The sequence below is a fragment of the Solanum tuberosum genome, unplaced genomic scaffold, assembly GCF_000226075.1.
Source record: "Solanum tuberosum cultivar DM 1-3 516 R44 unplaced genomic scaffold, SolTub_3.0 scf00156, whole genome shotgun sequence".
NCBI classification, from domain to species: domain Eukaryota; kingdom Viridiplantae; phylum Streptophyta; class Magnoliopsida; order Solanales; family Solanaceae; genus Solanum; species Solanum tuberosum.
In genome coordinates this window covers 1,322,301-1,335,984 of record NW_006239080.1, presented here as the reverse complement: position 1 = coordinate 1,335,984, position 13,684 = coordinate 1,322,301, and the positions used below count along the sequence as shown (strand labels likewise).

The 13,684-nt window shown below is 35.8% G+C and overlaps 1 protein-coding gene across 3 annotated transcripts; it reads right to left on the bottom strand.

The window, feature by feature from the left end:
- Positions 1 to 464: 464 nt before the first annotated feature.
- Positions 465 to 11,483, bottom strand: LOC102583756 (uncharacterized). Of its 3 annotated transcripts, none has more exons than XM_015311337.1 (17): positions 10,644 to 11,482; positions 8,982 to 9,156; positions 8,754 to 8,903; positions 8,495 to 8,656; positions 8,216 to 8,388; positions 8,039 to 8,105; positions 7,455 to 7,621; positions 6,218 to 6,376; positions 4,685 to 4,776; positions 4,494 to 4,588; positions 3,483 to 3,620; positions 3,200 to 3,295; positions 2,811 to 2,885; positions 2,643 to 2,734; positions 2,398 to 2,560; positions 1,936 to 1,996; positions 465 to 927 (listed from the first exon to the last, which is right to left on the bottom strand). In XM_015311337.1, exons 1-17 carry the CDS (start codon positions 11,336 to 11,338, stop codon positions 815 to 817), a joined length of 2,673 nt encoding a protein of 890 aa, XP_015166823.1. In that variant the 5' UTR covers positions 11,339 to 11,482; the 3' UTR covers positions 465 to 814. The 3 variants fall into 3 exon arrangements, with proteins under 3 accessions (XP_015166823.1, XP_006353432.1, XP_015166824.1); XM_006353370.2 differs by having other exon boundaries at positions 3,483 to 3,560; XM_015311338.1 differs by lacking the exon at positions 3,200 to 3,295 and having other exon boundaries at positions 10,644 to 11,483.
- Positions 11,484 to 13,684: the final 2,201 nt, after the last annotated feature.

Genomic DNA, 13,684 nt, shown 5'->3' with positions numbered 1-13,684 from the left:
GGGAGGGGGGGGGGGGATTTTTCACCATATATTGACCCTGAGTTTGTCAGATCAGAAAGCATATTCAGCAAAAGCACTGCCAAAGTGCAAACGATAGTAAGATGAGAATACTCAAATGGAGATTAGACAATAGAACTTTTGTTCAAAAGTTCAAAATATAATTGCTTTAGCATTAGTAACCAGAAAGGCAATCATGATAAGAATAGCGAGTAAAATGCTTCTCTCCAACTTCGACTCCCGATAGAAACAGCTTCGTCTCTGGCCAACATAATCTATGACAATGCATTGTTCACATTTCACACACTAATTAGACCTTTGCCGTGGAAAGAAAAATCTGCAATTTCTTCATATTTTAGTTCCCTTGCTCTCTTTTTCCTCGAAAGATAGCACTGCAACTTCAGTCCAAAGAGAAGAGGTTATTCCCAACTCCCATCAACCTAGAAACATAAAAGTAAACATAGATCCACGAGCATATATCCTTCATAGAATCGATCTTGTTACAGAAATCAAGAAGTATACAACAATGACCAGGAAACCTGGAGTGGAACTCAATTATTCACATTTATACAGGGGAAAAAAGGAAAGAAAATATACAACTGTGGTATTGAGAGTTGTAAAATTGTGCTTGCACATGATTTACAACTAAATTACAAACAGCCTCAATCACTTTGTTATTATATGGCATTAAGACTCATTATCACAAAACTGATGCAGAGTCGAGTGGTTCAACTTTTGTTCAACCAAGCCTGAACCAGTTACAAGCCCCAGTTGTGAACCATGATTCACAAAAGTGGGTAGGTATCTGTCAATCCTCCTATAACACCACCAATTCCAACTGAACATGGTTGCCCATTATCTTGTAGTTCCAAAACCAGCTTCCAGACTCCATCAACTTATTCTCAATAGGTTTAAGTTCAACAGCTAACCCTGAACAACAGGAACACAATTAGAAAATAAAACTCAGTATTTTCAACCGAAAAAAATGGACACTAAACTTTAGCCAGTCGGTATCAAACTTTACCAACACAGTAGCAGTAATTACATATATACAGGTATGTACACAAAAATGTGTGAACGGAAGGATTATATAAGAAAGAAAAGATTTTTTTATCATTAACATTTAAACATTGAATGCACCCAAGAACAGATCACGTTTCCAACTTCTCTATAGATGGGAATCCCTCACCCAATTGGAAGTCAGAAGGTTTTCTGGGAAGTGGACTAAATATATATCACTAAGATCATTTTCCAACTGAAGCATACGGCCCCAGGAAACTTGCATTTATTCAAGGTGTCTTTCTCAAACCCTCTCAAGACTTACCTTTATTTACCCCACATGTGCTTGCATCTATTACTGATTTCAGGCCTTATAGAACCTAGGTACACATACACTGCCAGGATGACCTTTATTTACCCCATATTTTTGTGCTTGAGAATGTATGTATACTAATATCTGTATATACAATGTAATTACTACTACTATGTTAGTAAAGTTTGGTACACGTACCTGGGTTCTACAAGACCTTTCGGTAATAAATGCAGGTTCATACATACTCTTGTCAGCTTTCACCAGTGCAACATCTTTTCTAATAGTCTAACAAATACCTCACTAAGATGCTTATGCGAAAAGATGCAAAGAATAACTCTATTGACAATAGTATGTCCAAATTACTTTTAAGTGTCCAGAAGCGCAATACCTAAAACCTGTATTAAAAGGCTGGTTTGGTTTGGTTTATCAAAACCGGTTTTTGATTATTTAAAAAGTGATAAAGTAGAAAATTGGTTAAACATGGTTAGTTATTAAAGTGATTTTTGTACAATAGCATACAAAGTTTAATGCCACCATTAATAAATATGAAATGCCTCTGCAAAATGTATCTAACAAAATAATGAAAGAGTAAAACAAGCATATATTAGATCAAATGTTCTAGAAACCTGAATCTCCAGTTGTTATCTTCATTTTGTAACCATCTGGAACTTCAAAAACATGATTACCCTGCATTCAGAAAAAACAAGATAAAGGAACATTTCAGCATCTGATAAAATAAAACAAAAAAGCACAGTAACAGGATTTTCAATAGGGCAGGATTCATGAATAATGAGTCATGTAAGCCATATAGTTCAAGTTCCTTTTAACAGAAACACCAAATCATGGTAGCATGACCAAAGTTAATCATCAGCATAAGTGATATTATCTTGCCCTTTAGCTTTTTTATTTACTTTCAACAAACCCTCCCTCTTCCAAGGGCAATCTGGGACAGAAAACTATAACATACAACTTAACAGAGTCATATTTGCATAAGTTGGTGATAACGTAACTCCCAAAGAACAACAAGAATTCACAACTACATTTTTGCATGTTCAAATGCTAATCATATAATCTAAAGTCAAGCAAACCTGCAATATAACATCCACTGCTTCAAATTCTGCATTTCCATGAAGTATCACCTTTACTGCCTCAAACCGCTGCACATCGTGCTTCCAGTATAAATTTTCTCTTGCATTCCAATCAATTCCATCATTCAATATCTTGACATTCTCCAGCTTACATCTCCCACACCTACATAAAGGATTTTATCATTAAATGTACATCTTCCAAACTAGTAAATTCAAGAATCAAACAACCAGGTGGACTTCATTACCTTTTTCCATAATGAAGAACGGTTTCACCATTTTCATCAATCCTTGGAGAACCTAGAACATTCTCAGCTAAAATGATCAAACTCCCATCAAGCTGAAAAACAAAGCCAAGCAAATTGGTCATAACGAGCAGAAAAGTATGACCTGCCGGGGGAACCAAGAATCCTAACCTGCACATCTCTCCACAAGAATTCAGCAACCTCTATTTGCAACTCTGAACCCCTAGAGATAGAACCTCGATGGAACTAAGAGAGACAAAGCAAAAGAAAAGGTTACAACTTTCAGGATAGTAAAGCATGCCAGACTGGAATAATGTAAATTGATTAATTATGCTACTAGCATTTTGACGAAGGTAGACGATGGCCAGGGAAGAAACAGTAGTATGTCCAATGATAAATAAGGTCTAGATATCATTTTCAAGGCCGATTTTCAAATCATAGTCACAGCTCTATGCTCTGGAGGTTCCAGGGAAAAATTCCAGATATGAGGGAGAACTGAAGTAAATTAAAACAATGCAAGTCAATGAAACACTTTAACAGAAAGGCAATTGCTGGATTACCTTCTGTCTGGTTACTTCCCAAAGGGGGCCTAGAGCAGGATGGAGAAGAATTAGAAATGGAGGCCCAGAGTTAACATACTTTTCATTACCTTCAATCTGTAGATATATATAAAAAGAGTATAAAGAAGTGTACTAACTTCAGAAGAAACAGGTGCTCTGAGGAATCAGACTGGAATAAATTGCTCACTAATAGTCACACACTAACCAAGTTCAAGTAACTAGATAATAGTACTCCAAGAAGGAGTACGGACACAAATGCCGAAAGTTTAGCCCAAGAATATACCTTTGGAAGTTTGATCTCACAGTGAGAAAGAATATCATAGGCATTACGCATTATATCCAATAGCGATCCATCTGGAGTCTGCAAAGAACAATTTCGATTCCAATGAGTTATAGTAGTACTTCTGATCCCATCTAATTTCTGAAAAAGTAAACACAGCCATTAAATTACAGATTCACCAAAACTGTGATGTTAGACTTTGGGATTTGACTCTCATTACCAGAAATGTAAATCCATTATTTTCTTTTCCCTCAGCTGCAAATAACCTCATATAATTGATAAAGAGTTAATTATTTTCAGCCTCATTTCCTTTGATTTGAACATTTCTTCTTTGGAGTGTCCATAATTATTTGTTACTTCACTAAAAGAAAAACTATTTTATACACATTGAGTGAATCAAATATTTTAAGTTGACGTTTTGACATAGATATTTTTACAAATCAAACTTCCAAACAGTCTTTGTAATCAACTACAAATACTCAGTTTTTTCAACTTAAACCAAATATTGTTCAAACAGGCATAAACAATCTTAATCATTTGAAACCCAAAATGAACAACAAAAAGTGCAATGGCTGTTGATAATATCAATTATCAACAATTAACAAGTTAGTAGTCAAGCATTTAATAGAGTACAACACATGCAATCTTTGCCTGAAAATATTCAGCGCAATAGTGTTGTCTTGAAAGAGATTGCAGATATGGCATATTCGTGTTTTGTTAATTTTGTCAGCTTATTTATTTATGTTACTTAGACCAAATATGTGAAGATACTTCAGTTATTGCATGGCCGCAAACTTAAACTGATGACCTCTGCCTGCTCTACATTGTTAGATTGTGTGATCATTACATCTACAAGCTTACAGTTTATATCACATTTCAATTGTGGTAAAACAAAACTTAAACTGTTAGAAAAGGGACACTGTTGTTTATTGTTTTAGGTCAAGAATTTGCTTATCAGGGAAAACATGCTGCATGTTCCGGATTACTCAAAGAAGCTACTAAATTATGTAGAACCTGGTGAAGCGACGTGTCACCCTGTCTACGTTTCTTCTTGGCAGATGATGTCACCTTCTTTCTTTCATTGTATACAATAAAAGTATCTAGTTCATCTGCAATATAAGCAACATTAGTTCATTCAAAACTGCATCAAGCCAGGTTTATGATAAATGCTAAACTAAACTTCACTCAAAATAGCTGTGTTAGACCTTTGACACCATCATAACATTGAGATGAGCATGTATTGATAAAGTTGTCAGCAAGGTTTTGCATTGTGCATTCAAGACGACCACCTCGGACACTGGAATAGAAAGTAAAATGCTTGGTATCAGTAAAGAATTAGCATATCTGAATTATTGTTAATGAACTGAGAACTCGGTCAAATACGAAGCTACTGCAGGAAACAATTGATAATACAATGGGAAAACTTCCAAACGCAAGGATAAAAACTTCACATAGTCAAAAGTTAAAAAAGGTAACTACATCCAAGAAAGAAAGCTAAGTAGATACTTCTTTCGGAACCATGGATCCATGGATAGAACCACTATACAACTGATAGTCGGCCATAGATTAGGCAATGTATCTTGAGGACCCATTTCAGCCTTTTCCTTGAGTGCTTTAAACAGTGCAGTCATTTCAAATTTTCTTTTCAGTTCAAAATTACCCGTTTTTAGAGTGTTGTTGAAGTTGATGACTAAACTTTTAAATAACTTCTAGTGATCCTCAAAATTCTTGATTGTTTTTTGAGCTATGCTTCAATTTTCATTTTTTGGAAAGAGTGACAGTGATGGCAGTTTGTCTTGATCCTAAAACTTCAAACAAAAAGATAATGATTTGACACGGCACTATAACAATTTAAAGTTTACTAGAGGAGCTATATATATTCATGAGAGCAAACTGATGTTGCAGAAGAGAATTACTATTATTAAATTACTAGAGAACTACATAGAGACTTTACAACTCCTTATTCTTTCAAAAGGAAGTGGTGGCACGAACCAACTGGAAACTACCAGAGACAAACCTTTTTTTCACAGCAGATTTATACCCAAGGCACATGTGATGTCCCATCAAGAATAAACTATAGGAAGGGTTATATATGTGACACAATCATCTTTTTGAAGTCCAGCAGTTCAGAACATGGTGCTAGTCCAGTAAATCATAAGGAGCATACGTCAAAGTTATTAGTCAAACAAAATTCAGTATACCAACTTTTCCCTCAGATATTTCCCAAGTAACTATTTTTTTTAATATAGTGTAACATGCTACTGACACTAGCTTTATTGTGAGGATAACTAGAATCCTTAGGTCTTCCAATTTTCATTAAAATATTGATTGCTTAAAGTGCCGTATTTTTACATAGGAATTGTACAAAATTCTGACCAAGGTAATGGGAAGAGAAAATAGATATTGTGCTAGGTGTAAAAGAATAGAAATTACTCCTTCGTTTCAATTTGTTTTGATTTGGCACGGAGTTTAAGAAAGTAAAGAATGTGGGTGAGCTGGAATTATTTCATGCGGGAAGCATTTTTAATCTTTATGGTCAATATATTCTAAGTGAAAAACAGAATGCAGGTGAGCTGGAAGTTATAACAAACCAAGATACTTTCATCTCTGGTGTTCAATGCATTTTTTGTATTCATGGAATCTATCAGCAATAAATTTGACAATCAGCACATGTCCCAATCAAGAAAGACAAAGAGGCCTTTAGAGTAGCTTACACACCCAGAAGATGTATATCTTACCTATGCTTGCTTCCGAACTGGTCCACAAATGTGATTTCCTTTTTCACATTAAGCACCATTCCAGGCAAACTAGTCTCATCATTACTTGAAGCAACAAGCTCAGCAGAGGGCAAATCAACATATAGAATGTTTGTATTGGCAGGAAATTCGTCCTGTACACTTAACAAAGGACGAAAATACGGAATAAGAATTTTTTACAGTGTTAAGAGTAATTATAATAAGATCATCATGACCATGGATAGTTGGACACAAGGATGAAAAAGTAATGATAAAACTGTGCTTATAGTTACAAACAAAGAGGCCAGCTTTACACCTTATACAAGAAATAGTGCGTTCAAATAAGAATGACACCTTTTATTATTGGAAACATTTCAACTTTACACTTCGCATTTTACCCTTAATGGCATGCTTTTGCAGTCACAAAAATCTAATGGCATGTTTAAAACTACAAGCAAGTCTTTTTTAAACTCCTTATCCAATCAAACACTGCCACATAAATTGAAATGGAGGGAATATCATGTAAGCATCAACTAAGAAGTGAGGCAACAACACTGGAATGGAAGGTTGGAAAGGTTAATCCAAAAGGATAAGACATTTCATCTAGACAGACGAAAGGTGTTCTGAGTCTTCACTCTTATGCACCACAGGTGCCCTAGAATCAACCCAATGGACATCAAGAGAATGAACTACCATAGTGACAAGTCCTCCACACATGCAATAAGAGTCTTGATGCAGTAATAAATTCTCAAGTTTAATATCATCAACATAAAATTAGTTTCTACACTTCCAGAAAAGCAACTGAGAGCATAAGGTAATTTTTAGGCACACCTTAATTTGAATTTTTGCATCAGAATTGGATTCTGTTTGACTCTACTTGATTGCCAAAAGGTCTTCATTCTTATTATGTACATGCATCACCAACCTCAGATCATGGACCATAATGTCAGGTTCAGGGAAATTTATAGCATCAACAATTAAAAGCTATTTAGAAAAGTTGATTCCGGAAGCTACAAATGACAGCATCAATTTGTAGTAGGAAATTCCTAGTGTCAGCTGGTACTCTCAAGAGACTACATACAAGGTCATTCAGAATGCTAAAGCTACTGTCACAAGCAGAAACTCGTTTTGATACATTTTTTGATGTCATCATTTTAAAACTCGTGAATGGACGATAAGCTGACCAAAGGATCCAATTAAAGGAATCATTCGAATTTGAATAAGAAATGACATAGAGTACCTGTAAGTAGAAAGGGGATTATCTGTCATCCCAAACTTGTCAAACTCGGTATATTCTATGCAGGATATACCACAAGTCCATTTCCCCTCAAGATTCTTCTTCTCAATAAGAACATTTATGCCTTCAGTAGCACCAGCATTTCGCTTACACGAAGCAAAGCCCAGTTTCTGGAAATTTTGGATATGACCACAAATATAATAAGTAAATAACAGTAAGATTCCAGTCTAGAGTAAGAAAGAAATAAGGCATAAGGTCAACATGGCTAGGCCAAAATATACTCTTGTCCTGGCTTCTCCAAGCAGAGCAAGTTACTTAATAAACATATCTTGTGTTCCATAAACTGTTCCTGCTAATCCAATATTTAAGAATATTGATTTCTCCCAGGGTGAGGGAGGCACTAATATCATGAACTAAATGGATTCATATTTGCCTAATCAGCAAGTCCTATTTGATCTCCTCCCGCCTGTCGAAATTGGGTGATCCAGGAATATCAAGAATAGATTGCAGTCAAATCCAATTCTCTAATTATGTACTGCCCAGACTGCATGGTTTTTTAAAATAACTGACATGGTATAATTCCATACCTTTCCTTGACGCAAACCAATTCCAGCTAAAGCCAAAAGAGTCACATCTGTCGCTGCCACAACATTACTGCATAGTCAAGAATGTCAACCATATTCAAGACATAGATTATACCACAATTTCTCTTTTTATTCTAATTAGTAATTATTTTAAAACACAGTTAAAAATTTGAAGTTAACCTGACTTGTCGCACGGTTGCACCTCGTCTTCCATGATCATGAAACCACTGGAAAACACCTTCATTATAAGCAAGTTTCCAGATCACCCCATGACCACCTGGCTTGCATACAGGTTTGAATGGTCTACCAGCCAACCACTGCCCATCTTCTGCACTAACAGCTGGAACAAGAGGCTAGCAATTGACAAGTTAAATCACCAAATGAACAGATTATGTAATATATATAAGAACACACATCAAATCATGGAGTCATAGGAACGGAAAGCATTCAAATTTTTACCTGCTCGAAAAGTTTAAACTTTGATCTTCCCCTTCCGAACCAGCGGAGTTCCTCACAGAGTGTGGTGACACGCTCATGATTGCTTTTTGCTGCACTTGTCATGATTGCAACTGGAGTGATGCATTGTTTTCTGTATAACTTGAAATACAGGTACTCCCTAGCCTTACAGTAGTTAAAGGATATCATCATCTCTGTTGTGATTTGGTTTAGAACACTATGAATGCAGAAACAAATCACTTGATAAGGGTATTTCGATTACCTGAAGATCTCTTATAAGACCTTCTAATAGAGTACGCCCACAGTATGGAAGCATTGCAGCTGGAAGACATTCACCTGAGTTTGAGTCAACCAAACCCAGCCTGTCTGCCGAGCCACCAAGAGGATATATTTCACCCATGTTTGGCAAACCCTTCAAAAGAGTTAAACAGTGAGTAGATCAATACCAGCTTACATGCATTGATATCTATAAAATATAGCATTGACTAACTTCGATTCCCCATATAGCTGCTTGAGATGCATATTCTAAATCATGAGAAAGATCAAGCACATTTGGAGGATGAATTTCTGTTATGTCACGCTTGAGAGAACTATTTGAGTTATGGGACAGACACGATCGTTCAAAAGTTGACTGAGCAAGAAGCTCAAGGACCATGATTTGATACCTGCAGCAAGAACTTTGTATTTCATTAGCATGAGTGGCTTGAAAAGCTCTGGACATATCAATAAATAGATCAATGATGGGAAGGTTTGATAACAAATTATTTTTGAAACAAAATAAAAGAAAATCATTTTTTATGATTTTCTAAAGATCCTGGTGTACAAAGCTTAAAGGAGAACTTATAAAGTTGAATACTAACAGCTTCTTATTTGGCGAAAAATATCAGAGTACGAAGGCTCAGCAAGTATTAGATGAAATGAAGGGGATACAGCATAAGGAAACTAACATTTACGGGTAAAAGAAACACTCAACTCTGCATATCCAAAAAGTTGGAGGTACTTAAGTAGACATATCAGAGTATGACAGCTCAGCACATATTAAATGAGATGAAGCGAATATAGCATAAGGAAACTAACATTTACTTTTAAAAATAAACACTAAACTCTTTGCGCTCCAGAAAGTTGTAGGCACTTAAGTAGCCTTATACAATTTATGCTATCTCAAATTTATCCACAAAAATCAGTAACTGAACCACCTAGAAAAGGAATTTACTTTTGAACACTTGGTGTTATCTCAAGTTTGTCCACAAAAATCAGTAACTGAACCACCTAGTAAAAGGAATTTACTTTTGAACACTTGGTGTTCTTCCATTGTATTATTTAAGCACTTCGAAAAACTGAATTGGACAGCAACCATTTTAATTACTCCCTCCGTTTCAAAAAGACTGACCTCCTTTCCTTTTTAGTCAGTTTCAAAATGAATGACCTCTTTCTTTTTTTGGTAACATTTTAATTTCAACTTTCCACGTGGCATGTTTAAGGCCACAAGATTAAAGGACAATTTTGTACATTTGGCATAACTTGAATTTAGGACCACAAGATTCAAAAGTCTTCTTTATTTACTTAAACTCCGTGCCAAGTCAAACTAGACCATTCTTTGTGAAACGGAGGGAGTATATTACATCAAATTCTGCAAAAGTATTAGGCAAGTTTGAGTGCTTTCCATATGCTCATTAATAATAAGTACTATCTTCGCAGTTGCATAATAATAGATAGTAAGGTTTTAAATTCTTAAATGATGGTGGTGTCCGGGTCAGCTTGCACGTCTACCCCCACCAGCACAAAGGTACGTGATCCACCAAGATTCAGGTAGAATGGAAGAAATAACCTAGTTTTTTTTTTCCTCTGCTGGAATTTGAAGTAGAGACCCCATGGTTCTCCCCCACTTCATTAAGGAAGTAACTTAACTTGTTTATTTACGAGCTTCAAATTTTAGTTTATAACGCCCTTACTCACTAGGAAAATGCAAACTTGTTATCTCCTTTCATTGTACTTACTGTCACCTGTTCAGGCACTCACCTATTATACTCTAGTGAAGGATCTCAAAAGTCTGGATACAAACTTGTATGTCAGCGTCCAAGGTTCATCTTGTTGAAATTAATAAGTAACAGAAGAAATTAAGTCCAATGGGAGCAAAACATAGAGAACTAACCCTATTATTCCTCCAATGCAATCATAAAACCGCTCGACCTCTGCAATAATTTTCAACATTGACCTCAATGCCTCAAGCTCTTCAATTCCAAGGCCATAACCATTAACACCATGGCGACCAATACCCTCATTTACATCCCAATTGTCAATCATCTCCGCCAAAGCATAAAAAGCACTCTTCAGTGAACTTCTTGTGGCGTCAAACTCTGTACAAACATCACCAAAAACATGCTGTTGCCCGGCAGCAACCACGCATTTAAGCAAAAACACTTCATACTTATCCAAATGCAAAGTGTCCAAAACCCTAGAAAACGAATTCTTATGCGAATAAAAAAAGGAATTTACACGACTATCAGAGTCAATCACTCTGATTCTGTCCTTCAAATTAGTACAATTATCAAGCTTCGATTTCAAATCTTTTAACCTGGCGATTTCTTTGTGAAAATCAAAGTCAGGTGCTGGTGGCACGTACTCTACAGGCGCGGTGGTAACGCGCGTGAGTCGAACTAAAGGACGCGAGTATTGAAATGGTGATGAAAACAGAGAAGAGGAAGATGTAGAGGGTAGAGGCTTCGTTACATAATTAAGAGAAGAGTCTCTATAAGAGTTGAAGAAGAAAAGTGAATTTGTATATTTTGAGGTGAAAGTGAAAAGAAGGTTGTTGTGCTGCTGAAGCACTGGCGTCGAGGACGCCATTGGAGAGGGATAGAGAGTAAGCAGTTCAAGGGAGATTTGAATTTGGAGTGAGAATTTGTAAGGGAAAAGAGAGAGGGGATAAGGGGAGATTCGGAAAGCATATGCCGGGGGGAAATGAAGGATATTTAAAGCAAAGGAGCCAAACGTCACAACAATGTCCAAATAACCGTCGGAAGCCTCATCATCAACATCTTCTGCCTCATTTTCATTGGTTGCTCGTATTTTCCTTCGTTTTTTTTTTTTTTTCTTTTTTTTTTTTTTTTTTTCCTTTTTTTTTTTTTTTTTGGGTCTTAATTTTCCTTCACCACATTCATCATTTTTAACTTAGTTTGGTATTTATTTAAGAAAAAATTAAATAGTAAAGCAAAATATACTCCCTCCATTTAAAAAAGAATGTCTTAGCTTGACTTGGAACGGAGTTTAAAAAAAGAAAGAAAACTTTTTAATCTTGTGGTTCTAAATTAAAGTTATGTTAAATGTACCAAAATGTCATTTAATCGTGTAGCCTTAAACATGTCATGTGAAAAGTTGAAATTAAAGTATTGCCAAAAAAGGAAAGGGGTCGTTCTTTTTTAAACAGAATAAAAAGGAAATGAAGCTATTCATTTTGAAACAAAGGGAGTATATAACTATAATTTAATAAAATTATAATTCGCAGCTATCATAGCTCGAGTTGATTTACGAAATTTCATTGTAAACCATGGAGAAAGCTTCGAAGGTTAAGTTCAAATTACGGATTCATGAAATTGTTGCTAAAATTAATGGGTGATATTTTGAAAATTTGGATATATTACGAGGAGTTGATATCTCTAATTTGAGGGATTTTTTGTTTAAATGTGAGAACTTTTCAAGGAATTAAACACACACATATATGTAGGGATTAATAGAATCAAACCGCGAACCACACCAAATCAACAAATCGAGTCTAACCAAAAAAACCCGACTAGTGAATTGGTTCGACTTGATTTGGTATTTTAAAAACCCTGACTATAAATTGTTTGATTTGGTATTAACTAAAAAACAACTCAAGATCAAACCAACCCGACTATAAATGGTTTGATTTGGTTTCTCATTTTCTAAATTTTAATTTAATTATATATATATATATACACATATACTCGTTTAGGATAAACAAAGCCTAACTCAACTAATTTATATAAAAAGTTGCAAATTATTGACTTTAGGTTAAAGATTTTCAATTCCTCTTGAGCTCTTCATTTTCAAGTTATTAAGGCACATCTTTAGTTCGTCATTCAGTTCCTCGCAACTCAGTTTAAGTTTGGGCAAGTATTGTAACATCCGGCCTTAGAAAGTGCTAAATATAGAAAGAATTAATTTGGAAAGAGTCAAATTGAAAATTTTGGCAAGATATGCTAAGTATGAGTTTTGGGTCAACTTCAAACGACCATAACTTTTAGTACATGACGAGTTAGGTGGCCCATAAGATATCAAATGAAAGGTCTTGGAATCCCCTTTCCAACGCCATGAAGTTTGCTAATTTTCGAGTTCGAATGAGGGATATATGATCATTTGAAAATATATCTTTCCAATTAAGGGAAGTTACCCGGATTTAAGAGGGGTATTTTGGTCTTGTCCTTACCCTTTTAGATTTAAGCAAATTTTGGTAATACTTAGGGGTCTAAACTGATTTGGTTCAGTTTTACAAATCCTAATTTACGCTAGGGTTTTGAGAGGAGTTCAAGAAGAGGAGAGAAAAGGAGAAAAATCAAGGCGTTCTTCAAGTTTCTTGCAATTCGAAGGTTGTTTCGTCAAGGGTTTGATCCCTAAGAGGTATGTGAGTCCTCATAGTATTGGGTTCGTTCACCCACACGTCAATCATGTTATTTTCAGTACAATTTCGTTCTTGAAATCGAAGAAATTGAGTTATTGATGAGTTTTCTTGAAGTTCATTCGAAATCTTGATTTATGGGGTTGTTGATGAGTTCTTGAGATGAGTTTTAGTGTTTTGGGTGTAGTTTTGAGTGGATTATCGTATACTAATGTTGGGTATTCGAATCTAAGTGAGTTGGGAAGAAACCATTCGATTCTAGGTAAATTGAGGTTAGAAAACAAGTAAGAAAATTCGTCAAAAAATCTGGGCATGGGGCGTCGCGCCACTCAGTGAGCCCCACTTGTGTTCTGTAGTTTGGGGCCTGGCGCCCTACGCCAGCCAGTGCGCCCTAACTACCTTTCAACAGTTTAGGGGCTGGCGCCCAGCGCCACTCAGTGCGCCAGGGTCGCCTGTCCCATCCAGTCTTCAGTTGTTTAACCCGTCTGAGTTCCGTTAAAGTGTTCCTTCAATCCCTATTGATTCTAAACACTCTAAACTACTTCTAAACATCTAGA